This window comes from Carettochelys insculpta, chromosome 2, assembly GCF_033958435.1.
Source record: "Carettochelys insculpta isolate YL-2023 chromosome 2, ASM3395843v1, whole genome shotgun sequence".
In the NCBI taxonomy this organism is placed as follows: domain Eukaryota; kingdom Metazoa; phylum Chordata; order Testudines; family Carettochelyidae; genus Carettochelys; species Carettochelys insculpta.
Genome location: NC_134138.1, coordinates 147,104,305 through 147,131,917, shown reverse-complemented (window position 1 = coordinate 147,131,917; position 27,613 = coordinate 147,104,305). Strand labels below are relative to the sequence as shown.

The following is a 27,613-nucleotide window of genomic DNA, read 5'->3' as shown; positions in this document are numbered from 1 at the left end:
TGACTTTCTGACACATCATAACATCTGAGTAATATGCTGATAATAGGCTATTTCGCGCTTTCCTTTCCTCCCTTCCCAAAGGACCAGGAGGATACAAAGAGGGAGGGATTATTAAATGCTTTAAAGCCAGCAAGTCTTGCATTCCTGCTGTAGAAATAATGTGTGTCTCGTTAGTACAGTGCACTGGGAAATAGCTGACCTCTCGAACCAAAAGGTGGTTATAAATCAGTGACATAATACCCTCATAAGCTTTCATTAAAGCATATGGAATGGGGAGTTTGTATCATGGAGTTCATGTCACAGATGTCTTTCTGTTGAAAGCCTTGTTTATTTTCTGCACCATTCACACACAGTTCTGGTATGAGATTAGGATAAAGACACAGACTGGGTCTGATTATGCTTTTACTTGTGTGGCCAGTTCATATTGACTCTAATCGCAAAACTGAGCATTCAAGAGTTCTATTCACATTGTATTTTAGTTCACCTTTTCTTTGACTTCAATCTGATCATCAGTTCTGATGGTTTTCCTATAGAATATAGGAAGTGAAGTCTGATTTCTTACTAAATGGCCCAAGATTATCTTAGTAGCTTTTTTTTTGTATTTTCCTTTCAACTGGCATATTTCATTTTCAACTTAAAAGATTGGTGATAGAGATGTAGCACCTTGGAGGTGTGGGAGCTGTGAATTTGGGGAAGAGGTTGTTCTCTGTCTGCAGATGCCTCAGTGTAGATAGAGATCCTTCTCCTGAGTACTATTGGCAATTCTCTCATAAGTAGCCTCACTTGTTCATTTCCAAATATAGGGAAGATCACCAGTGTCACATCATTGCCCTGAGGTGGAAAGAAAGCAATAGGTAGATGCCAAGCCTTTAGTTATGTGTATTGCACCCATTTTACAGAGGTAACGGAGGAGGAACAGTCACTGATGGAACACAAAAGTCAACTCCCAGCCTGTGTTTGTAGCCTTTTCTGTCGTAAAACCTAGGTTGAAGTTCTTGTAAATCATTATACTCAGCAAATCATAGGATCTCAGGAGGTCATAGAGTCCAACTCCCTGCTAAGAGCAGGACCAATCCCACATAAATCATCCCAGCCAACAGAGATGTTAATGATTAACCATACATACTACAGATGAGGCTTACCAGTTACAGTTAACCAATAGGGGTAGCAGGTTGATCCAGCCCCATGCAGCCACTGCAGTGGCCCCAGTTGGAGGGGCTGCTGGGGAAACCAGCTGGCCTGGCTCCCCTGGGAGTGCTGGAGTGTCTGGGGCCACCACGAATGGGGGCTGCTCTGGCCAAGGTGGACCTCCCTAGGTAGCCCATTCCAGTAATTCACCACCCTCCTAGTGAAATATTTTTTCCTGATATCCAACCTAGACTGCCTCTGTTGCCACTTGAGACCAGTTTTCCTTGTTCTCACATTTGTCAGCACTGAGAACAGCCTCTCTCCATCCCCTTTGGAATCCCCTTTCAGGTAATTAAAGGCTGATATCTGATGCCGCTCACTCTTCTCTTTTGTAGCTTAAATAAGTCCAGATCCCTCACCCTCTCTTCATAAGTCATGTGCTCCAGCCCCCTAATCATTTTTATTACCCTCCACTGCACTCTCTCCAATAGAGCCACATCCTTTCTGGAACAGTTGCTTTACTTGTTGCACCAGTCTTAATCTGCATCTCTTTTAAGGTGGTTAGATGTTTGGAACCTGCGTCTGTCTCTCTAGACAGTAATCTGTTGAGCTACCCCTCAGCTTGCTGGAGCTGAGTCTTCAGAAGTAGTCTAGAATATCTGGGACAGCTTCCACTGGCTCTACCTTATGCGTCCTGTTAATTAATTTCTTGATTTTCATTGCAGAGAGGGCGAAATGAAGGGCTGAGCAGTGGCACTCTCTCCAAATCCTCCTCCTCTGGCATGCAGAGCTGTGGGGAGGAAGAAGGTGAAGAAGGAGCAGATGCTGTACCACTCCCCCCTCCAATGGCAATTCAGCAACACAGTCTACTCCAACCAGACTCCCAAGATGACAAGGTAAAAAGAGCAATAGGGACACATACAATTATATGGGTACAGTTAGATGCACAATTACAGGAATCTAACATCATTGTTTAAAAAGAATCTTGTAGGAAAGGTAGAGATGAGCAGCTTTGGTAGGAGCAGTTAACTTTCTGACTGAAATCTTTTTATCCTGTAGGTAATTCACCAAATAATTCTGTTAGCCTCACACCTGGAGTTTTTGTTTAAAATATTTTCCATTTGCACACAAAGGTTTTCTTTTTCTTTTTGTTTTTTTTTCCCCCCATGAAGACATAAAGTCTTTTATCCATTGTGAACACACCATAGCTTCCTAAAGTGTTAGAAAGCCTTGGTCCACATCAGTGAGTTGCTGCCTGAAACTGTTCCATGCCACAAGCAAAACCAAGTGTAAACTGAGATTTCAGAATTGTATCTGAAACCCCTAACTGGTAAGTTCTGGATAGAGGTTGTAAATCTGCCAAATCAGGCCCATAAACGGAGGGAGTGTGAGTGGTGCAAATTCACACTCCATCTCCATGTCTGCTTTCTCTCCCTGCTGTGGTATTCAGGATGAGCCTGCAGGGCATGATGGGGCAACCCAGAGCACCCTGGGACCAGTAGTTCCTTAGCCAACTCCCTACCTAGAGAGCTGGTCCTGGAACAGGGAAGGGACTATGTTTCCCAGCATGCTCTTGGCTTCAAGCAACAGGTAAGGGAGGGGACAAGAGAATATTGCTTGTTTTACTTGCAATTATAGCAAGATCTCAGAAGGTAATTTCTATAAAACCTTTATTATTGTATGCATTTTAGTGTATTACAACAAAATCATTTCGCCAATCACTGTTTCCACCCAAATTTTTCATTAAGCTTTCTTATGTACCTTTGATTGATTGATTTCAGTGTCATGGACCTCACCTCCTAATATCTTTTCGTCCCCCATGTGCTGTTTAAAATGCTTAAGTGTTGAAATCTATGGTATGAGCTCATTGCTGGTGAGTTTTGTTGGCAGTAATGCATGGTTCTGAGTAAGGCAGATTTTTCACGACAGCTTTTTCTTTCTCTCCTTCACTCCTGGGACTCTCAGTCATAATTTAAGTAGATAATTTTTAGATTGCAGTGTGTTTTTTTACATGCACTGCATGCACCAGTTTCCTGCTTTCTTTTGTTTTCTGACCTGGAAAGCATTGCAATACAGGAAATGATAACTGAGCATACTGGGAAATACTGCTGAAGCCAAATCAAAAAAGAATTGTATTGTTCAAATCTCTTCTTTTTAAAAATTGTTGGGCTTTTTTCCTCCTAATTAGAAATTGTCTGACCCTGTGCATGCTAGAGTTGCAATAGTGTTGGTGAAAATTATATTTAAATATTCTTGCTAGCAAGCTGCTAACATGATTTCTTAACAAGTATATCAGTTACTGTGATACAAATAACCCATTAGCATTACCCTTACTGTGTAGGCCCATATGCAATAGAAATGGAGTTCTGTCAGAGGCTAGCCATGTTGTACCTCCATTTACTTTGCATGGTTAATGTAGATTGGACTTTTAACAAAATATGGGTAATGCGGGATTGTCACCCTGTTTGGAAGGAAGAAAAAATGTTTAAATGATTATTCACCTTACACATTTTCAACACTGCTGTCAGTAGAAAGTTGGAAATCAATTTATTTTAATATGAATCCTTTGGAAGCCAGAAACATGCCTTCCTAGTGTTTTTAATCTGTCTCTAACGCACCAAACCTTGTACCAAACACTGCCAATTTCATGGAAGTTTGCGTTCTGATCCACATCCAGATTTTAATTTTGTCATGGATGCGTGCTTAGGCTTTGTAAGTTGCTTTTAAGTAGCATTTGGGAGTTAGAATTGGGACATCTGGCAACATCTGCCTTGTGCGGGTTTGCTCAGTTTTGAACATACATGCAAGCACCAGGTCTGAGGCCATATTGAGTTCTCTAATATCACTAAATAACAATCATTCGTTCATTAGCGTTTGCTTATATAACTACACAGTCTTCTGTTTGGAGAATCACTGCACAGTTCATTTATTGCCTTGAATAGCAGATAATGAGTTTTTGCATTTATTTTGGATAAACAATATTGATATTTCAGTACAGTTGTCTTATTGTAAAACTAATTTTTTATTTGTGTTTTTCTCTTTTCTTAAACTTCGTAGCATTATGTTGATTTGTGTTCTGTCTCTGCTTTGGCTCAATTCACCTACCTTTCCATTTAAAATTATTTGTGATTTCTCACTCACCTTCCCCCCCCAGTCCTTTCTCAGTGAGGCAAACAAAAGCATACTTAATATTTGCACTCCTTGTTTTCAATAATGGGGTTGAAAACTGTAGACAAGAACTTTATGTTTAAAATCAGTATATATGTAATTTCTTTGTTTGTCCAACATGTTTGAAACATTTGCAGATCAGCTTACCCTCTGTTGCATGATGTGCATCCATCCTCTCTGTAATATGAAGTGAGGTTCACATTGTACCCTGTTCCTCTTTCCAGTTATTTAATGATACATGTAATCTGCAAACCAGCTGTGTGTTTGCTAATTACTGAAGCTGAATTTAATGGCCCTCTCCCAGAGTCCTTTACTGTGAATACCTTTTACCCTGAGTTGTAGCTATAAACTGGCATCTTACGGCTTGTGAGGCCAGACATCTTCTATACGCTGCACTTGCCTTGGGGGAAAATGGATGACACAGAGAATGGTGAGCGTCACTTCCCTCACTCAGTCTGGGAATATACTGCAGCTCTTTTTAGAAATGTTAAGTCTTGATTTAATTTGTTGGTTTATTTTTTTTTATTCTGTTTAAGGGTTTGCGTGTTGTGATTATTTTCACAGTTGCTTCTTAATGTATACAGAGTTGAAAAAAATACTTAAATTTTTGACCGTCAGGTCAGCCATTGCAATAGCTATGGCTGTCCTGATAGACTTCTAAGAGTCAGCATTTGAAAATTACTCCAGGGCATCTCCCAGATGTATAATGTGCTAAAGAGAGCTATGACAGTACATCCTGCTATTTGAAATAAATTAAAACTGCATGGACAGCTTTCAATGTGTATTAAAGCTTATGTAAAAATTTCAGTTTCCAGTTGTATAAATTATAAGAAAATATTTATTCTTAAATTAAAAGGAAATATTTGCTGGATTGCTTGACCTGAAAAAATACTTGAGAGGAATCTTGACAGCCAGTGACAAGTTAAATTAAACATGGTATTTTTTTTTTCTTTTTTCCTGTTGCGCAGGCCTCTTCTCGATTATTGGTACGCCCCACCAGCTCGGAGACACCCAGTGCAGCAGAACTAGTCAGCGCAATTGAGGAGCTCGTGAAAAGTAAAATGGTGAGACTGAGTGGAGGATAAACGTAATTCAGAAACTAGGGCAACTCCTTAATTCTCCCAATATGAAAAGTACCAGCACATTTCCCTGTAAATTCCAACACTGAGCATTATCCATTTTCAGGAGCAGTCTCATAATTTTGCATAAGCAAAGTGGCATGTACTCATAATGTGTGAGCATGTACAGCATATACATATATTCATAGAGGAAAGGTAATCAGTTAATGTGAAACATACTTAAGTTTGTTTGCTTTGCAGTTGCATGTTAGAGCACACTCAGTAATCGGTATTCCACTTTGCAATATACCATGTGCATAGACATACATTGCAGAGTCCCTGTTCCGAAGATTTTGTGGCATAAGTCTTGTCAAGGTACAAGTGAATGTAACAAACCAAGCAGAGAGTTAATTGTAAAGCTTCTATTTAAGATGTTCTTTCATAAAGATTAATGGGAGGAGTTATTCTGACCATTTGTGGGGCTGGGAGATTGCTGAGATCTCCTCAGTGTGTATTGTTAGCTCTTTCATCTTAATTGAGTGGAAAGGATTTTGATCAGCATTTACCAACTTTCTGTCCTTCTACAAAATGTTGCCATTAATTAAAGCAATCAAAAATGTTATAAATAGACTCAAAATTCCTTCCCTCTCAGTTTATGTTCTGTCAGCTTGGGTGTGGTCATAATTTTCCATCAGCCGGTAGGTCATCAGGTTGCACAAATTTTATGCACTTAAACTGCATGAATTATGAGGGTTTTGGTAGCAGCTACAACCATAGCCTGGAGATAGGCCCATTGTGCTAGGTGCTATACAAACTAAGAGTCAAACACAGTTCCTGCCCTGAAAAGCTTAGCGAGTTTAAAGGAAAACAAAACAAAACAAAATAAATAAGCTAAAGAAAAATCATCTTCCTAGACTACTACTTATATCTTATCAAGAAGAAGAGAGGGTTTTTTACTCTTCTCTTCTGAGAGTGGTAGGTTGTTTTGTTTTGTTTTCGTGAATCACCTTTTATGTCTTCTGCCCTTGTCATTTAAATGCAGTGGTGAGGATTTAAATTGATCTAGATTTATTATAGTCATCTTTGTTAAATTAACATTTGCCCAAAAAAAACCCAAGAATCCTGTGGTATCTTATAGACTAACAGATATTTTGGAGCATAAGATTTGGGGACAAAGACCCATTTCATCCATGAAAGCTTATGCTCCAAAATATCTGTTAGTCTATAAGATGCCACAGGACTCTTGTTGATATGAAAATGCAAACTAACTGGGATACCCTTCTGATACATTTGCACAATTACTACAGATTTGTTTTGGACTCATTAAGGTAATGTAAATATTTAGACATAGAATATAGCTTCCATAATTTTCACAACTTTAAGTGCATATCTATTTTGTGCAGTGCTTGACACCATGAATAGAAAGCAGAATGAATAAATGACGCAACATTTTATGAATACACTTTTAGGCACTGGAAGATCGTCCAAGTTCACTGTTGGTAGACCAAGGTGACAGCAGCAGTCCATCTTTCAACCCTTCCGACAACTCCCTTCTCTCTTCCTCATCACCCATTGATGAGATGGAAGAAAGGAAATCCAGCTCTTTAAAAAGACGACAGTAAGACTGACTTACAAATTTATATTCCCCCTCTGTTCTGAAGGTAACATTTATAAAGTCCTTTGCATCCTTTCCAAAGAGTCTGTCTTAATTTAGTAGAACTAGTAGTTCTTTCTCCCTTCCAGCTTACAGGTTAGGCATCAGATGGATGATTCTTCCCACAAACCTGTTGTCTTTCAAACAATTCTCTGGCATATTATTTCCAGTACTAAGTTTACTCAAAAGTCCTGTCAAACATGTCAGCCTTCATGGAGGAGGATTCTGGCTTTTAAATATTCTCAAGTGTATTTTTAGCTTCCAGAAACTGTAAAGCATTGCTTTTTCCTGAACCTATCTTTCTCTACCTTGAATCCAAATGCTACTTAAGAAGGTCCAGAAATATTCTTTGGCAGTTCAGCTGTTATCAAAGATTAATCATATACGTGTTGGTGTTAAAGGAACATCTTCAGTTTATTTGCTTATGAGTCTCATGCTGTTTCTTGTGAGTCAAATACTGGAATTATTTTTAATTATTTTTAAAGATTTAATTGTCCTGATCCATGCGGCAAACTTCCTAGCTGCTGTAGCTTTAGTTTAGTAAGCACAAGAAGAATGACATAAAGACAGTAAAGTATCCAGATTTGGAAAGTCAAATGTAAACTGTACCTTACCAAATGTATATTACTACAAACTTGTAAAATGCTGTATGCCGATTTTTATCAACATTAAGACAGTTTTCTTCCTGAGTGTTTTTCACCTTTTCCCTTTCTTTGTAGCTATGTCTTACAGGAATTAGTGGAGACAGAGCGAGATTATGTTCGAGATCTGGGTTACGTAGTTGAGGTATGTTACTTCAACCTTTCCAAATTGCTTTTGTTAATCCCATTGCCAGTCATCTTTGTAGCTCACACACTCTTCTCTTAGAAGAAAAAGAACAGATCTTCATTAGGTGAGAGTTTTTTCCCGTAGGTGCATCTGACAACTGTTACCTCTTTTCATCCCCCGATCCAGTGTTATATAGTCTTCTCTCATGACATGATGGGTGGAATCCTCCAGGGCCTGAAGCGACTCTGCCCTCAGTTCAGGCCCTTGGTCCCCCAGTGGGACCTGAACTTAGTCCTGGCCAGGCTCAGAGGGACTCCTTTCAAGCCTCTAGCGACATTGTGCCGGTTCCCTCTGTCCTGGAAAGTGGCCTGCCTTGTGGCTGCAATATCAGCCAGGTGAGCATCCAGGCTTCATGCTTTGACCTCCAAAGTGCCATACAGTCCCATAAGGATAAGGTCCAGCTGTGGCCACATCCAGCCTTTCTCCCCAGAGTAGTGTCCGCTTTCCAGGTAAGCCAGGACATCCTCCTGCCAGTCCTCTGTCCCAAGCCACACTCATCAAGTGATGAGAGGTGCCTTCATACGTTAGATGTGAGAAGTGCGTTGGCCTTTCACTTAGGCAGGACTATGCCATTCTGGAAATCTACCCAACATCTGTCCCTACAGTGTAGCATGTGAGGGGCCAGCCTGCACATCTGCTGTGACCTAGCTGGTATCACTCCACCACCAGCTGCGAGAGTCCATTTGATCGGGGCCAGGCCTATTCAGCAGTACTTCCTGATCCAGGACGTTTATGAGGCAGCTACATGGTCGACAGTGCACGCTGGGGACTAGGAATAACACTGGATACAGTAGAGTTGTGCTGCAGCCTGCCTGTTCCTGAACCTCTGCCCCCACTGGTTGCAAGTCACCTACTGCAGAACGTACGAAAACACAGTTTACTGTTCTGTAACTGGTGTCTGAGGTGTATTGTTCATGTCCTTCCCACATCTTTCCCTCCTTCCCCACTGTCGGAGTATCCAGCAAGAAGAAACCACGGCTAGGGAGAGCATGCAGTGTCTCTTATACCGTGCACTGGAGGTGCCACTCCAGGATTCACTGAAGCAGTCCACCGTAGGGCCACTGCACATGGGAAGTACACATGCACACCGTGAAATGGGCGTGAGCCACACCTCTTGAAAAACACCTGTTACAGAACAGATAACTGTCATTTCTTTGTCATTTATGTTTTAATTAGTGACACCTAATAACATCAGAAACAATAGGCACAGTTTAATTAGGTCAGACAGTCTGGTCTAGTGGATGTAGACCACTAGAATGAGACTCAGGAGAATTGGCTTCTGCTCCTGTCTCTGCCACTGATCTCCTGGGTGACAAGGCAAGTCTCTCTGCCTCTTTGTGTCCATTTCCCACATGCAGAGTGGGGATTGATACTGACCTGCTTTGTAAATTCCGTAGATCTTCTGATTTTCTCATTTAACTAGTTCTAAGTACATTCCAAAAAGCTACCTTTTCCCATCTTTAGACCTGTCCTTAGATCAGCCAGTTAAATGGTCCGTAGACTAGATTAAAGGTCATCTCCTAGGTGAGGCGGCAGCCCAGCCCAGAGTGTTGTATAAATATCAGATACTGCGGGTCTTAAAAGTATAGAACAAACAGTTACATAGACATAGTATTTATTCAATGTGTAGGATTGAAGCATTGCTCCTTACAAATTCTTCCTGTGGATTTCTTACAGACAGTTACAAGAGAGAATTTGTGGAATTCTTATATTGGGTTGCCCTCCAGATAATCCTGTGTTTCTTTCATTTTGTGTCTCTGTCTGGCCCAAAGTGCTCTGTGAGCTGTTTTGTGAAAGGTGGTGTTTAAAAATTACAATAAGACAGATGAAGGATTGGACACCTTTTCAATAATTGTGCAAGGTTATAGAGCTGGGAAGCTATGAAACAAAATATATATGGGTTGGCAGGCCAAATGTGAAAAGAAATACTTTTTAAAGCTGGAAAGTGTGAAACTTGACAGTCTGATTACAGTTTGATCTTCAGGTACTTACTTGTGGGAAATGAAAATGCACTGGAAAGAAAACTGGCTAAACATAGTAAAGGCAAATCTTATTTCAATTAAAAGTTTATTTGACAGCTAAGTTCATGGTTACATGTGACGTTGGATTTTTATGCCCTGTTGATTTAGTGATGTAAATGAGAGCCTGCATTGTAAAAATTCTTAACCTCCTTAAAGAGAGAGAGAGATTTAAAAACACCATTTAAACCCGGACATTTCACAAACATTTCCATTGGATTTTTTCAGGGTTACATGGCACTTATGAAAGAAGATGGTGTGCCTGATGACATGAAGGGGAAGGACAAGATTGTATTTGGCAACATACACCAGATTTACGACTGGCACAGAGAGTATGTATGTTTTTAATTTGAGTTATCTGTTACTGGTAGAGAATTACTTTATAACATAGTGAATGCACCCATGAAAAAACATACATCTATATAGTATTAGATTTTAAATCTGTTGCCAAAAACAAAAAAGGATGGCAATATAAGTGTTTCAAGGGTTTTAAAAACAAGTAAGAGAAATTTGAAAGAGATGGGTCTACACTTTCATGATTAAAATTAATTTCTGAGTTGAGGGTATTCAGAAATAAATATGTAAACATACCAAGCGTTTGGATTGATTTGTCTTGTATTGGTAAGATTTAAAAAAGTATTGAGGAAAGGCAAAAATCCGGAATATATGCAATAATGTGCAGTACTTACCTATTCTTCTGATAGTGAGAGACTATTCTATGAATGCTCAGAATAGTTTTTATTCTGCAATTTCAGTGGTAGTTTAATGTTAAGCACATTAAGGATTCAGAATCAGTAGAGAGAAATTTGAATCCACATATCAATTTAAAGGGTTACAATGATAATCATTATGCTGCTGCTTTCTGTTCTTTATTTAACAATGTCTCTTGCTTTGAAGCCCTGCAATATATTCTTTATATAGGCTTCAGCTGCAGCAAGGACATCCAGTAATCAAGGATCACAGCAGTAAAGTGGATAACACAAAGCATGCAACCCTCATTTTTTGTTTTGATATTACCTGTTACCACATAATGGCTACGTCTACACGTGAAGCCAACATCGAAATAGCTTATTTCGATGTAGCAACATCGAAATAGGCTATTTCGATGAATAATGTCTACACGTCCTCCAGGGCTGGCAACGTCGATGTTCAACTTCGACGTTGCGCGGCACCACATCGAAATAGGCGCTGCGAGGGAACGTCTACATGCCACAGTAGCACACATCGAAATAAGGGTGCCAGGCACAGCTGCAGACAGGGTCACAGGGCAGACTCAACAGCAAGCCGCTCCCTTAAAGGGCCCCTCCCAGACACAGTTGCACTAAACGACACAAGATACATAGAGCTGACAACTGGTTGCAGACCCTGTGCCTGCAGCATGGATCCCCAGCTGCCGCAGCAGCAGCCAGAAGTCCTGGGCTAAGGGCTGCTGCCCACGGTGACCATAGAGCCCCGCAAGGGCTGGAGAGAGAGCATCTCTCAACCCCCCAGCTGATGGCCGCCATGGAGGACCCCGTAATTTCGACGTTGCGGGACGCGGATCGTCTACACGGTCCCTACTTCGACGTTGAACGTCGAAGTAGGGCGCTATTCCGATCCCCTCATGAGGTTAGCGACTTCGACGTCTCGCCGCCTAACGTCGAAGTTAACTTCGAAATAGTGCCCGACGCGTGTAGCCGCGATGGGCGCTATTTCGAAGTTAGTGCCGCTACTTCGAAGTAGCGTGCACGTGTAGACACAGCTAATGTGGTACAAGCTAACTGACAACTTCTTTGTTCAGCTTCTTTTTAGGAGAATTGGAGAAGTGCCTTGAAGATCCAGAAAAACTGGGATCCCTATTTGTTAAGCATGTAAGTACAAAAATCCTCTTTAAAGCAGCTGATACCTGTGGCTGGTGTTACAGGTTGTACCTCCCTTTATCCATTATGCTTGGGACCTAACAGGTACGAAAGAAGAGAATTTACCAAAGTGCGGGGCTGTGCTCAGGCACCAGCATCCAGGTTCCCAGGCCCCAGCCCAGACTCCTTGGATCTGCCTCAGGGCTCCAGCCAGCCCTTGTCTCCCTGCCTCAGCCACACCACAGGGCAGATGGAAGTTCCAACTCCTGGCCAGGTCAGCCTCCTGGCTCCCACTGCTGTGGGGCACAAGACAACTCCAGCTCTCCGCCCTGTGCTGCCAGAGGGCTCCAGTTCCCAGCTCTGTGGTAGCTTCCTTCCTCTGTTTCTGCAGAGAAGCGGGTGCTCAGGCACCTGGCCCTGCGCTGCTGTGGGGGAAGTACTGGCTCCAGCTCAGGCCTGCTGCAGCCCCACAGCTCCCACTGCTGCACGGTTAGCCAGGGCTAAGGCTCCAGCCCCATGTTGTCATGGGACCAATGGGGGCTCAGGGTCCTGGCTCCACGCTGCTGTGGTGCAGGCAGGGGCTCCAACAGCTGGCCCCCGCTGCCAGGGAGCTCCAGTTCCCGACCCACGGCAACCTCCTGTCCCACAGCTGCGAGACAGGCAGGGGCTCTGGCTCCCAGCCCAGCTTAGGGCTGCTCCACCTGCAATATTTTTGGCAACATCTGTGGTCATTCTGGACGAGAGATGTTGCCAGATGAGAGGGTACCAGATCTGAGAGGTGCAACCTGTACTGGCGACTGATCTCACTGTAGAAGAAGTTAACTGTGGAGCAGCACGGGTGAAAAGTCAGTAGAACAAAACAACACAAGGTACAAGGCAGACGCGGGTCAGACTTGGATTAACAAGGAGTCTGATTTTTGGTGGCAGTGCTTTTGTGTGGAGAAACTTGTTAATGTGTTACCTATCTCTCAGTTCAATCTCTGCTCTTCTTTTAGGGAGCTGTAGTTCCTTATGACCAGATAAAAAGAACATCCCTCAAATCCTAATGCAATACTTACAGAGTAATAAAAACTATAGATAGGAAAGATCTGTTTGGCACCAGGAAGAACTGAGTGACACCTATGTAGGACTGTTTTTTTAGCTCTCTCTCTCCAATCTAACATATGTCTCCTGTGACGGGACATCTACCACTTACTGTGGAAGAAAAAGGCACAAGTTTAAGAGCCAGAAATTCATGAATTCTAATTCTAGCTCTGATATTGCTTTCCTTTGCAGCATTGAACGAGTCACTCAGCTTTTTTTTTCCTTCCCACCTAACTGTAAAATGGAAATCAAAGTATATGGGATCGCCCAGTAAACAGCAATTTAGAATTCTGATAAATAGTATTTCAAATTCTAATTTTGTAAAATAATTTGAAATTCAAAATATTTGCACGAAATGCAGCTTTGTTTTCTCATCACTTTTATCATTCTCGGTGTCGTGCGAAGTGTGTGTATGGGTTTTTGTGTAATACCATTCTCAGATCTGTAACTTCTATGGCTATGTCTACACGTCACAGGTTTGTTGACACAAAACAGGGTTTTGTCAACAAAACTCAGAGCGTTTATACACAAAATGTGTTGTGTCGACAGTCTGTCGACAAAACTTGGCATTTCCACTGACAGTGTTCTGTCTTTCCGCGATGAGGAACAATGCCTTTGTCGACAGCTTCTGACAAGAAAAATAAACCATGTAGATGCTTCAGGGGCCCTCTGTCGACAGACAGTGCTTCCGGGTCACGGGCGTTGAACAGGCCTGTTTGCTGAGCTTCCAGCTGGCCATTCTGTCGAGGAGAGCGGCTCGGCAGTCAAGCCTTTCATGATCAATGGAGCAGATTGCTCTTTTGATCAGCTTTTGTGTATGGATGTGATCTGTCGACAGAAGTTTTGCTGGAATATCTCTTCTGACACTACCTTCTGTCGACAAATCACTGTAGTGTAGATGTAGCCCATATGTAGAGTTAAATCTTTGGGTAAGAGGTATCCAGTTTTCAAGGAATAATAGCTCTTCTTCTATGGATACTACAGAGTATTTAAGGATTTTTCTTTTCTGGTTAATTTCTTAGGTTTGTTATGTTTGATTTATATGTATATTTGCTCTTGATCCAGAATTTATTCTACCAGAGGGCAGAATGACCCTTTTTATGTTAAAGTATACATTTAAATATATGTGCTTTTTTTTTAAAATTCTACTCTATTTCAGCTTGTCACTTTTTTCTGACTTTAGTACATGATCTTTGTGTGTCTCTGTTCTTCCTAGGAGAGAAGGTTGCACATGTATATAGTTTACTGCCAAAACAAACCAAAGTCTGAGCACATTGTCTCGGAATACATTGATACGTTCTTCGAAGTAAGTCTCAGAATAAAATATACATTTTCTGGGTGGAAGTTGGGTTTCATTCCCAATTGTGGGAGTTCTTACTTGTTCTTGAATCGTGTTGCTCTTTGAGAGAGCATAATGCCGCCACCCTCAGAAGGGCACTGCTGGTATTCAAATCTGAGATGAATTAATGGTCGCCAAAGGAATGAGCTCCACTCATGGTAGGCCAAAGGCGGACGTTTTAATGTATTATACTTACTATTGAACAGTAATGCAGACAGAGGAGTGTATTGCACTGTGGAGGCAAGTGACGCATTTTGATTTCTCTGTACTGTACTTCAGCGATTTGTCCGAAGCTCTGCTGTTGTAGACAAAACCGTTAGCTTGAGGTTTTGTCCAACAAGTTTGCCATGCCAGTAGCCTATGTTCAGCTCTCCTGCCAGTTCTGCAGATCAACCCAGAGGGCCTTGAATAAGGCAAAAAACATGACAGTAATTAAAAATAAGTAAATGAGAAAGCAGGTATTTCAGCTGTACAGGTAATTTCTGTTCATTTCATAATTAGGACTAAAACCCGCTTGAGGTAACAGCAAACCCTCGATTTAACAGACCTCGATTTAATGGACTTCAGAAATAATGGACACTGTCCACCAGGCCCCCTGCACCCCAAAATAAATATTGACCACTCACCAGCGACTCTAGAGCCACTGAAGCTGGAAGACCCACTGCCATGGCTGGGGCTACCAGGGCCAGATTATCTGCCAGGGCCACCACAGTGCTGGGGCCACCAGATTTGGAGGAGTTGCTGGCAGCATGGGGAGTGTAGGGGCTGCAGTGGGGCATGGGGGTTGCAATGGGGTATGGGTGCTCTCTTTTCCCCAGCCCCGAGAGCGTGGAGAATGTCGGTGTCTGGCCACCACTGCCTGCAGTGACACTGAGCAGCAGCTGTGGCATCAGAGGCTGCTGCCCACTGGCAGGCTGGGGGCAACCACACTCTACCTACGGGCAGGCGGCTCGGAGCTGGGGGACGGAGGAGCCACAGTGCTGAGAGCTGCAGGAGTGGAAGGAGCCAGGCCAGCGTGCAGCTCCTCTCCCAGTAATTGGGAGAGGAAGCTGGAGGTGTGAGGGGAAGAAAGGGGCAGGAGGTGGAGAGGGATGAGGGGAGCAGAGGACAGGAGTGAGTCATGCTCTGGGAAGGTCAGTGCATCGTCGTACAGTACAACTCTTCAATTATAATGGACTTTCAGCATTGACGGACACCCTTCCCCCCACTAGTCCATTAAATCCAGGATTTACTACACTGACCAAGGCACTGTTGAAGTCTGTGGAAATGTTTTGTGAATAAACTAAGAATAAAGTCTATTCCACCTTCATTATGCAGGAGCATTTCAGCCTAGCTGGTTGGAATGAGGGGCTGTTGAGGAAGTAAAATCTGCCTCTCATTGCCTGGCTGTGGGAATTGTTTGAGGCTGCTCATCCCTTTGAGGATTGCCATTCTAGCCAGTGGGTTGGAATAGCAGGGGCAGTAATTGCACATGTATTGGTGTCACTGGATCTGTGGAGCGGTATTTTTGAAGCCCCATGTCTGAGTAATTCACAGGATTATGTGACCTGGGATAGAAACCATTTCCAAGGCACATAGGAGAGTCCCAAGAACTTGTATAACTTCTCTGCCAGCAGCACTCTTCCTCACATCATCTTAGCCTCTGAGCAGATTGCATCATACTACAATAAACTCTTTCATGTCTGGCATTTTATTATCTGGAATTCTCAAATAACCTGCATTCTAACCATAAGTAAATGCTGGTTATGTTTTCCATCAGTACAGTACAGTGCAAGTAAATACAAATAAATACAGCAAATACAGTATAAGTTTACAGTGTACAATACTTCTCTTGTTGGTAAATAAAGTACTCTGCATGCATGTTTGCATCTTAATATCTGTTCTTGTTTTTCTTTAGTGTTATGCATTGCTAGGTATACCTCTGTATTATCCAGAATATTTGAATATCTGGCAACCGGGCTGCCGGATATGAACGAGTTTACGATAGCTCTTCCCATGATATCGCATTAAGTCCTGCAAATGCTTGAAGGAATGAGCATTGTTCTTTGGGGAGTGTCCCTGTGACTGCTCCATGTTAGGTATTTCGGTGCCCTTCGCTGATAAGAGATTTTTAGCAGCGGTACCTAGGTTGGCAGTGCACATGTAGTATGCATCTCCCACCTGTGTGCACAGTTAACCCTCTTGCACTGTCAACCATCCCTTAGTTCCTTCTCTGCCACCTTAGGCTTGGGTTGGAACCAGAGCAGCTTTGTGATCCTCCTCAACATCTTAGATAGTTTCTCATTTTATTTTACCCAAGATTTGTTTCCTTATCTCCTGCTTTCATCATTATTTTAATTTTTTTATTATTTAAAAAACCTTTAATTTGAACCTTATCACCTTCACTGCTTGTTGTAGCCCAGTGTCAAACAACATGCTAGGTTCTCCTGGATTAAAAAACTGCACCTCTTCCCGATTGTCTTTCTGGATTTCAGTCAGACATTCACAGTGCATCCATTGTCTGGGTGAGGGGAACATCCCACAAAAGCGTGCCCACTGTAACAAATTGTCAGCCAGGTCCCTGAAAGCCAGAGACGTAAGACTGAAGCTGGTCCTAATAAGAGAGATCTCTTAAGGCCAGCGTCAGACCCAGAGTCCAGGTCTACTCCACGAGAGATGTCTCCAGCAGCATTGTCAGACCAAGGACCTCACCCATCTCCAAAATTCAAGCAGCCTACAAAACATAGGCTCCCAACTTTGACTCAGTGAGAACAGGCAAAGAAAAGTGTTCTTCTGGCAAGAAAGCATCCGATGGCACGGTCTGCCTCAGACCAAGAGGCACCAAGAACAGCAAGTATGCAGATGTCCTGAAGGGCAAAGGCTAAAGACTGGTCTAGCCCTACCTTCATTGCACAAACAAAGAAGCAGTCTCCTAGGTAAGCAGTGAAGAAGTCAGCACCAGCTTTCTCTAAGGCACCATCTCCAACCACCATTGCACAAATGCATGCACTCCTGGCATCGATGTTCATGACACCAGTACCAATCACCACACATTTTGAGTTAATATTAATCTCAGTACCCAGAACACTGTTGTTTAGTGCCAATACCACACCAATTCTATCTGCAGCTTCCTTGGTCATGACACAAGCATACTCTGCACTGCCATTCTGATCTGATGAGGAAGGGGATGTAGAAACAGCACCCTGCATCCCGTGGTACTCCTCCACAAAGCAACCTCACCAGACCTCATCTTTTCCACCTCAGCAGTGGCAGCCTGATCTGTGGATTCCCCCACCAGTACAGATGCTACCCACTTGGTAAGACTGGGAACACTAAGTGCAATATAGAGCTCAAGGTACTGCTGCTCAAAGCCTCTGACTCCAAGCACAGGGAGGCAAAACAAGTGGAGCACCCACAGGGACAACCTTCTCGGAGAACTGCAGTTACCACACAAAGAGGATTAGCCTCTCTTACCGTTGAATTCACGTGCATAAGCTTTTGCAGGTTTGCGTCCAAAGTCAGGACTGATGAAATGGGCCCTATGATTATAAGAAAAGCTTTGAAAAGGCAGAATTTGGAATACTTTGGGAATAAAGATTGTACAAATAGAACAGAGGAATGGCTTCTAAGGTTTCCCCATGAACGTGAGAATTTGAAGCACAAATTCAAGATAAAATTAATTTTTGGTCTATTCGTAGCTCCATAATACTAAAAGTACTGTCATATATTCCACTAAAATGGGCAATGTGTAAAGCTAACACTTTTCATTTTACAACCTTTAGGACTTGAAACAGCGCCTGGGCCACAGACTTCAGCTCACAGACTTGTTAATAAAACCAGTGCAGAGAATTATGAAATACCAATTGTTACTCAAGGTGAGGTGATGGTGGACACTCTTACTGAAGAGGGACTGAAGAATCTTAGTACTATTGGCTTTGGATAGTAGAATGTAAATGGTAATGGGCATTTTGTACCCAACACAGACTGTACACCAGTTCTGTTTCCTAACTTGGGTTCACATAGCTCTCTGAATTACAATAAATCGCTTGGACCAAAATTTGATTCAGTTTATATCAGTGTGAATCCACATCAATTCTTCAGTGTAGCGGAAGAGTTTAGGATTCGTACTTGTGATTAAAGGCAAAATTAGTTTAATTTTCCTCCAATTATTTTCTTTAGTGCCTTTTTTCTGAGTGTTTGGCAAAATGTACTTTTGACCCTTCCTACCAAGAATTGATGACTCAGTAAATGTTCTTTGGAGATCCAAAATCAGATATGAAACCTAGCACTAAAAACATACCTAGCATGTCAGAAGGAGGCTTTGAAAAATTAAGTCTTTCTATTATTTTCTTCAGAGCATTCCTTTCAGAACATATAATTTTCAAACAAAAAAGAGACAAATAAGAGACAGTTCAGCTTTCTCTACTTGCCGAAGAGCAGCTTGGACTTGAGATAATTTTCCCTTTTCCCTTACAGGACTTCCTCAAATACTCTAAAAAAGCTAACCTTGACACAACAGAACTAGAGGTACTTCCAGCATTTTCTTTATTGACTTGCATATTGTGCTCCATACTTATTTTATTTCCCATGCAGTGCTAATGAACAAGTCTGGTTATATAAAACTACTGTTCTGTTTCAGCTCTAATTGTCCTGCAGATTACATACACTGAACTATATTGTAAAGCCCCTGCCATTACACACACACCCTCCACTGGAGAGTTACATTTTGAATCTCTCTCCTTGGCTTTAACAGAAAGCTGTAGAGGTCATGTGCATAGTACCGAAACGGTGCAACGACATGATGAACGTTGGTCGCCTGCAAGGATTTGATGTAAGTTGGTTTTCTTTCTTAAAATGGTACATACACCTCTGTTCTCCTTATGACATATTTCCAGATGAATTTGTATTTTATCTGGAATGGCCGTGCATTTCTCACTATCTGAGACATTTGTGCTCCTGCTTATTTGTGTTGATGCAAAATGGAAAATGAGAATCTTAATATAACCCCTGCCCACAAACAGGCCAGTCAGTCTAGAACAGTATTTGACCTGTCTTGTCTTTAGCACTGCTTGACGCCTGTATCAGTGTGGGAAATGTATTCATTATAACATCATCATTTTGAAATTAATTTATTGCAAAATGGCAGTTGCATACAAATGATTTAAAAGGTGTTTTGAGTGAGGCCCTCTATGGCATGTATCAGTCAGTGAACATACAGAAAACTACTTGGAATACTAAAAGCCTCCAGATCTTTGTAGTGAGCACTGTTTAACCATGAAGACTCTTAATTGTGGAAGGGTTCAGAACAGTTAACTAATGGCTTAAATTAATTTCTTTCTGCTCCTGTTTTGTAGGGTAAAATTGTAGCCCAGGGTAAGCTCCTGCTACAGGACACATTCCTGGTCACAGACCAGGACACGGGACTTCTGCCACGCTGCAAAGAAAGGCGTGTCTTCCTGTTTGAACAGATTGTCATATTCAGTGAGCCACTAGATAAAAAGAAAGGTTTCTCCATGCCAGGATTCTTGTTTAAAAACAGTATCAAGGTAACTGTTGTCTATGTGCCATGTATGGTTTTTGCAGTGGGTACCAGTCATTGTCTGGTAATGGCCTACAAAGTCATGAGCCCATGTCTTTACCAGGAAACCTAGAAAAATAGTAAGTGTTAAGCTCGCTACGTAAAACACTTGCAAACAATTCTGTGCTCAGCAATGACAATGCATTACAATCTTTCTGGCCTCTTCTTCCTTAAATACAGTAGTACAAAGATATTTAGTATAACTTAGATATACTCTACACTAAGGAGCTGTTTCTTTCTCAAAATCTGTGTTCACATCTTATCACAGCTAATTGCAGTACCTGCCCTTTAGTGCCATGAAGCTTAAAGGCACTAACTTCACAGTATTATTCCCTAAGAAATCTCAGCCCAAACCAGTTCAGTACCGGCCAACTGCACTGAAATCTTGACTAGACTGTCAGATTATCTCTCTCAACTTCCATAGGCTAATCCCTCAAATATTTTAGCTTTGCCCTGATGCAGTTGTGTACTGCTTGGAATGGCCAGAAGTTATGTATGTGGGACTGCTGAGCAATAGAATAGAGTACACTGGTATGTACATAGGTTGATGTGAATGGCTATCCTTAGCTCTGGGTTCCAGCAGCACTTCATGGTCCTGCTCTGACTTGGCAGCTTGTGCTTGTTTGGAAACAAAAAAAAGCAGACATGTAGCACTTTAAAGACTAACAAAACAATTTATTGGGTGATGAGCTTTCATGGGGTAGACCCACTTCTTCAGATCATAGCCTTACAAGAACAGACTCAATATAGAAAGCACAGAAGTCCAAAAATTATCAGGGTTGACAAATCAGAGGAGTAGATGGGGTGGGGGGCAGGGAAGTTAAGAATTAGATAAAACATCAAAGTATGTAAAAGAGTTCTTATAATTGGTCAGGTGATTGCTGTCCCTGTTCAAACCACATGTTAATGTGTCAAATTTGAATACGAATGTTAGTTCTGAGCATTCCCTCTGCAGACAGTTAAAGTCCATTTTCAATAGAACACAAACTTTCTGGTCGTTAACAGAATTGAAGTGCTGGCTGCCAGGTTTGTGTATTTGGGATCTTTTGATGTCTGTTCTATGTCCATTCATTTTTTGTCGAAGAGTCTTTGCCATCTGTCCTATATACATGGTGTGTGGGCATTATTGGCACATGATGGCATATATCATGCTAGTTGAGGAACAGGAGAATGCGCCTGTGATTCTGTTAGTAACGTTGTTAGGTCCAGTGATGGTATCTCTAGAACAGATATGTGGACAAAGTTGGCAATGGGCTTTGTTGCAAGGAAAAGTTCCAGGATTAGTATTATTGTGGTATAGCCTGTGGTTGCTAGTGAGAATCCTTGTAAGGTTGGAAGGATGGCTATTGGAAAGAACAGGCCTGTCGCTGAGGGCCTTCTGGAGTGTGGCATCATGATTTAAGATAGGTTGTAGGTCTTTAATGATTCGTTGGAGGGGTTTGAGTTGGGGGCTGTAGGTAATGACAAGTGGTGTTCTGTTATTGGCATTTTTGGGCCTATCTTGGAGTAGTTGGTTTCTGGGTATTCGTCTGGCCCTGTTGATTCCCTGGGGTGGGAGAATCCCAAGCATTGTCATATGCTGGGGACCAACTGGCTCAGCAGCAGTACAATGGAGAGGGACCTAGGGGTTATGGTGGATGAAAGGCTGGATATGAGTTTACAGAAGAGAAGACTTAGAGGTGATTTAATAGCAGCCTTCAACTTCCTGAAGGGGAGCTCTAAAGAGGAGGGTGAGAAACTGTTCTCAGTGGTGTCAGACGGCAGAACAAGGAGCAATGGTCTGAAGTTAAAGAGGGAGAGGTGTAGGTTAGATATTAGGAAAAACTACTTCACCAGGAGGGTGGTGAAGCATTGGAATGCATTGCCTAGAGATGGGTACTGGCATCCTTGTTACCCGACTATTCGGTTATGCAGACTCCCTCCTCAAACCCTGTGCCACCAACACTTGTAGCTATCTCCAAGATACCACTGACTTCCTGAGGAAATTACAAAACATTGGAAAACTTCTTGATAATGCCATCCTTGCCACCATGGATGTAGAGGCACCGTACTCTAATATTGCACACGAAGATGGACTACAAGCAATCAGGAATATCATCCCTGTTGTTACCACAGCCAGTCTGGTGTCTGACCTCTGTAACTTTGTTCTCACCCACAATTATTTCTGATATGGGGACAGTTTATTCCTCCAAATTAGTGGAACTGCTATGGGCACCCGCATGGCCCCACAATATGCTAATATATTTATGGCTGACTTGGAACAACAATTCCTCGGCTCTCGGCTCCTATTACCCCTCCTTTACTTACGATAAACTGATGACATCTTTAGGATTTGGACCCATGGTACAGATGTTTTAACAATCTTCACCCCACCAGCAACTTATGCCTTGACCACGCCATGCGAGAGAGAAATTTCCTGGATACACCAGACAAGTTTTCCGATGTTTTGTAATTTCCTCAGGAAGTCAGTGGTATCTTGGAGATAGCTGCAAGTGTTGGTGATGTAGGGTTTGAGGAGGGAGTCTGCATAACTGAATAGTCTGGTAATAAGGATGCAAATACCCATGCGGGGTTTCCAGGTTTGTGGATTTTGGGAAGTAAATAGAATAATCCAGGTTGGGGCTCAGATGGTGTATCTGAGTGAATAAGGTCCTGAGTGGAAGCAGGTAGTTCCTTAAGTAGATGATGTGATTTCTTTTGGAATTCCAAAGTGGGATCAGCGGAGAGAGGTCTGTAAAATGTGGTATTGGAGAGTTGTCTGGCTGCCTCCTGTTCATAGTCTGAATTATTCATGATGAGAACAGTACCCTCTTTGTCAGCTAGTTTGATTATAACATCTGGGTTATTTTTGAGACTGTGGACAGCATAGCATTCAACATAGCTGAGATTGTGTCTCATTTGGTATTGTTTGCATATAATGTCAGTCTGTGCATGGTTGTGGAAGCATTGTACGTAGAAATCCAGACTTTCGCTACGGCCATCAGATGAGTCCACATAGAGTTCTTCTTCTTTTGGTATTGGTGGGGGGGTCGAGCGAGTCAGTCTGACCCATTATAAGGACTCTTACATATTTTGATGTTTTATCTAACTCTTAACCCCCACCCCCACCCCAGCCACCTGTTGTCACTCTGCTCTTCTGATTTGCCAAACTTGATAACAATTTTTGGACCTCTATGCTTTATATATTGAGTCTGTTCTGAGGCTATGATCTGAAAAAGTGGGTCTGTCCCTTGAAAGCTCATCATCTAATAAATTATTTTGTTAAAGTGCTACATGACTGCTTTCTTGTTTTGATAGAATACAGACTAACATGGCTGTCTTTCTGTCATTGTTTGGAAATAGTTGCTTTGTTACTGTAGAAGTTTTATAGACTACACATCAAAGTACACATCCACTGCAGTATTTTAAATAAAAAAGGAGAGGAGGAGGAGTCTGGTAAGGGTAATTTCACTGTGCTAACCCAGAATGCATCACTCTGACTTCCATCTGATGGGAAAAAAAATGCTGTGATACCCTTAGTGACGAAGTGAAATCTCAAGTGATGAGACAAGGATGATAAATACTCGTCATTAATCCTGAGTTGCGTTTAGTAGTTTCTTACAGTAGTCCTAACTACATTAAGTGATCATCTTAAATGTTCTTAGGTTTTAGCAGCTCAGAGTTACTCACTAGAACATTTTGGTGGTATCTTTGCAATGCAGTAGGTACAGTAAATTTTCTTTCATTAAGGTGAGTTGTCTTTGCCTGGAGGAAAATGTGGACAGTGATCCTTGTAAATTTGCACTAACATCAAGAACGGGTGACGTCACGGAGACCTTTGTTTTGCATTCTTCCAGTCCTGGCATACGCCAATTATGGATCCATGAAATCAACCAAATTCTGGAAAACCAGCGTAATTTTTTGAATGGTAAATCAGTTGTGTTAAGCTTTTTGTCCCATATTGGATGCCCCGTCCACTTTTGTCTCCTTCATATTTCATCTGACCTCGTTCAAATAATACACCAACAGATTTCTTTCTTCTGGAGTGGCATGCCTTCCAGCTGGAGAGAAACATGACTAGTGTTTTCACATCCCAGTGAATGTGGCCCCTCATTATTACAATGGTGATACAGTGAACATGTGCACTGGCCTGCAATTAACTGTTTTAGAGTGCTTTATAGGAAGAGTTAAGATCGATAATGTTCCTCTGATGTGAGAAAATACTGTTTCTGTTTGTTGCTGTAAACAAATAGGAGTTTTTGGTGAGCTAAACCAAAGTGATAGCCTAATATTCTAGTTTAAATGTATTTCAATTACATTACTTCATTTTTTTCCCAACAGCATTTAATATTCTAGCATTTAGAGTAACCGGGAGAAAGCTAATAAAAGCAAGGAATTGCCACCAATCTCAAAAGGGTCTGTCTGTTCACTGACCTTCACACTGCTGTTTCTAGTTTTGAATTGCTTGTGCTCCTCAGCATAGATTTTTCTCACTGTATAAGAGTAGGTTTGAAAATTCATGTAAGAGGACATATTGGAAACAGGATGTGGTGGTTAGAGTGCAGGAGTTTTGGCAGGTATTCACAGCTCAGCCACTGACTTCTCACCTAGGAGAAATTGCTTAATCTCTGCCCCAGCTTCTCTATCTGTTTGGGGAATATAACATTACTTGCCTTGAGGGGATGGCATGATGCATTAATATCTGTAAAACATTTTGATATCAGTGGGTTAGTAAGGAAAAAAAGGTTTCATCAAAAAACTCTATGGTTGCATTAAACATACTCATATTTAACTTGCCCTCTTCTTGCTCCCTCTGCTCCTCTTTCCTCTTTAAATTCCAGCCTTGACGTCACCAATTGAGTATCAGAAGAACCACACTAGTGGTGGAGGTGGCAGCAGCAACAGCAGTGGCCCCAGCAGCTGTAGCGGAATTCCCAGCTCCAGCCGTAGCAGGCCCTCCAGGATCCCCCAGCCTGTCAGACACCATTCCCCAGTCCTGGTCTCCTCTGCAGCCTCCGCCCAAGCAGAGGCAGACAAGATGTCAGGTATGTCCATTCATAATTCCTCCCTGGCACCCCACAGCACATCCCTAGAGACTGGCCTCAGCCAGGCAGGCAGGCACCCTCGCATTGCAGAAACGGATGGTCCTGAGAAAGAAGCTGAGCAGATTCCCAAGATGAAAGTTATTGAGAGCCCCAGGAAGACAGCTGGAAACGTTTCTGGGTCAGCAGACGGAGCCCAGAAAGAATTGCGTGGGAGCTCGGAGGACAGTCGCTCAAGGAGCAACATAGGATCTTTGACGCTTGGGAAGCCAAGGCCAGGAGCCATCTCTCCAATGAACTCTCCTCTTTCAACGACTTTCCCTTCTCCTTTTGGCAAGGAAACCTTTCCACCCAGCAGTCCCCTGCAAAAGGGCTCCTTTTGGAGCTCCATCCCAGCATCCCCTGCTAGCCGCCCAGGCTCCTTCACTTTCCCTGGGGACAATGACTCCCTCCAGCGCCAGGTTCACCGCCACTCTTCACACAGCAAGGACACAGACCGCATGAGCACATGCTCCTCGACCAGCGAGCAGTCAGTTCACTCCACCCAAAGTAATGGGGTAAGAGCGGAGCACCTCTGTCCTGCGAGCTCTCCTAAAACCTTCCCATGCTCCCCTTCTGTGCGTTACCATCGCTCTCCATACTAACTTCTGGCTCTCCAGTGCTGCACTGCTCTGAAATAATCAACTATTCCAATATCCTCTCTACACCAACAAGTAGACTATATATTCTATGTCTGTGTGTGTATGCATAAAACAGACACGTGATATGTATACAGGCACAACAGAACTGCTAACATTTAGTTGTGAGTGCCGCCTCTGCTGAAAACATAAATCATTAGTCTGATTCTTACTAACTTGCTCTCCTTGCTTTTTTGTCTCTAATCTGTAGGCAGATAATTAACATGCTGAATATGACAGTCACATGGCCTGTTACTATGCCACCAACAGCATTTTTAAAATGTCCAGTTGGCAGATTGTGTTGGGGCTTTTTTCCCCAACATACATTCATCCATTTTTATTTCTCCTATATGGGTTTGACTTTGGTGAGGCATCCACTTCGCACGCCCTGGGCTGCTTTATTTTACTCTGTTCAGCCTTAATTAAACTGTAGCATTCTTTTCACTCATCATCATTAAATCCCATATCTGGTCAATGAAGCTTCCAAATATCAACTGAAAACACACAAACACAAACAAACCGAAAAAACCCTATCACCCTCAGTGCCCAAAAAGATAGAAAGTGGAAATATTGACTCCACACTTTTATTTTGCTATGTAAAAGAAACTGTGTTAGGGCTTCTGGAGATTCAGCCTTTTAGTCTGCACTTCTTTGTGTATGGGTGAGAAAGGGTTAATAGAATCCACATCCTTTGCTGATGTCCACCAGGAAAAGCAACACAGCAGTCATGGGGCATGTGGAAATTTAATGCGCAGCAAATGAATGTCACTCACTGTGATGTGACAGGCATGTCACTGTGCCTTTTACCGGCATTTGGTTTTCCTTCACAAAGTGTTGTATTCACAAGTGTTTGTTTTTTTCAGTATCTGTCACAGCTCCTACACAATAACAGTTGCAAGCCACCTAACCTGCAATACTTTTTTCAATGCATGCATTTCTTGGTAGAATTGCTTAACATATAGAACTTCCTCTCTTGACATTTCAGTTCTTACACTTAGCTTTGAAATAGAGGGGGAAAAATGTGCTTTGCATGTATTCTTTTATGATTTAATCTGATCTCCTTTCTAATTTTCATTTGGTTTGGCTTTGTCTTGACGTTGTCTTTAGTCTAGTTGAATGTTATGTTAATATGATCTCTAGGGTAAATAGATGTCTTTTCATTAAATGCATAGAGCATTAATAAGATACTGTCTTATGTACTAAAGCAGTCAACACCAATTTTCATTCCCAAATAAGGCTTTAAATAAATTATTAAATTTACATTGCTTGAAGAGGAACATTCATGAAAACTTGAAAAGGAGGTTATAATTTCTGTGTTTGCTGTCCATGGCTACATCTACACGTGAAGCCTACTTCGAAGTAGCTTATTTCGATGTAGCGACATCGAAATAGACTATTTCGATGAATAACGTCTACACGTCCTCCAGGGCTGGCAACGTCGATGTTCAACTTCGACGTTGCGCAGCACCACATCGAAATAGGCGCTGCGAGGGAACGTCTACACGCCAAAGTAGCACACATCGAAATAAGGGTGCCAGGCACAGCTGCAGACAGAGTCACAGGGCGGACTCAACAGCAAGCTGCTCCCTTAAAGGGCCCCTCCCAGACACAGTTGCACTAAACAACACAAGATCCACAGAGCCGACAACTGGTTGCAGACCCTGTGCATGCAGCATGGATCCCCAGCTGCAGCAGCAGCAGCCAGAAGCCCTGGGCTAAGGGCTGCTGCACACAATGACCATAGAGCCCCGCAGAGGCTGGAGAGAGAGCGTCTCTCAACCCCTCAGTTGATGGCCGCCATGGCGGACCCCGCAATTTCGATGTTGCGGGACGCGCAACGACTACACGGTCCCTACTTCGACGTTGAACGTCTAAGTAGGGCGCTATTCCTATCCCCTCATGGGTTTAGCGGCTTCGACGTCTCACCGCCTAATGTCGATGTTAACTTCGAAATAGCGCCCAACACTTGTAGCCGTGACGGGCGCTATTTCGAAGTTAGTGCCGCTACTTCGAAGTAGCGTGCACGTGTAGACATGGCTCATAACAGCCAGCAGTGTCTGACTATGCCTTCTCCATCACAACTCAGGTTCTCTTTTCACCTGATTATAGGAGTTAGGGCATAATTTTACATTTGTAACTACATTGTCTCTAGTCATACAGGGTGATGTCACACAAATTTCAATTTAGTGACTTCACTCTGTGATCAACTCGTTAGGGAAAATGACTGGTGAAGATTTGTGGCCT

At 42.4% G+C, this 27,613-nt stretch overlaps 1 protein-coding gene across 2 annotated transcripts in view; it reads left to right on the top strand.

Annotated features, from left to right (window-relative positions):
* TRIO (trio Rho guanine nucleotide exchange factor) overlaps positions 1–27,613 on the top strand; it is a 527,884-nt gene that overhangs the window by 473,090 nt on the left and 27,181 nt on the right. For both annotated transcript variants that reach the window (XM_074987837.1, XM_074987838.1), the window contains exons 36-48: positions 1,854–2,024; positions 5,265–5,360; positions 6,824–6,972; positions 7,728–7,794; positions 10,083–10,186; positions 11,635–11,704; positions 13,992–14,081; positions 17,876–17,968; positions 18,570–18,620; positions 18,847–18,924; positions 19,448–19,639; positions 23,401–23,578; positions 24,492–25,249. In XM_074987837.1, the coding sequence (XP_074843938.1) occupies positions 1,854–2,024; positions 5,265–5,360; positions 6,824–6,972; positions 7,728–7,794; positions 10,083–10,186; positions 11,635–11,704; positions 13,992–14,081; positions 17,876–17,968; positions 18,570–18,620; positions 18,847–18,924; positions 19,448–19,639; positions 23,401–23,578; positions 24,492–25,249 (2,097 nt within the window). The remainder of the gene's footprint in view (positions 1–1,853; positions 2,025–5,264; positions 5,361–6,823; positions 6,973–7,727; positions 7,795–10,082; positions 10,187–11,634; positions 11,705–13,991; positions 14,082–17,875; positions 17,969–18,569; positions 18,621–18,846; positions 18,925–19,447; positions 19,640–23,400; positions 23,579–24,491; positions 25,250–27,613) is intronic.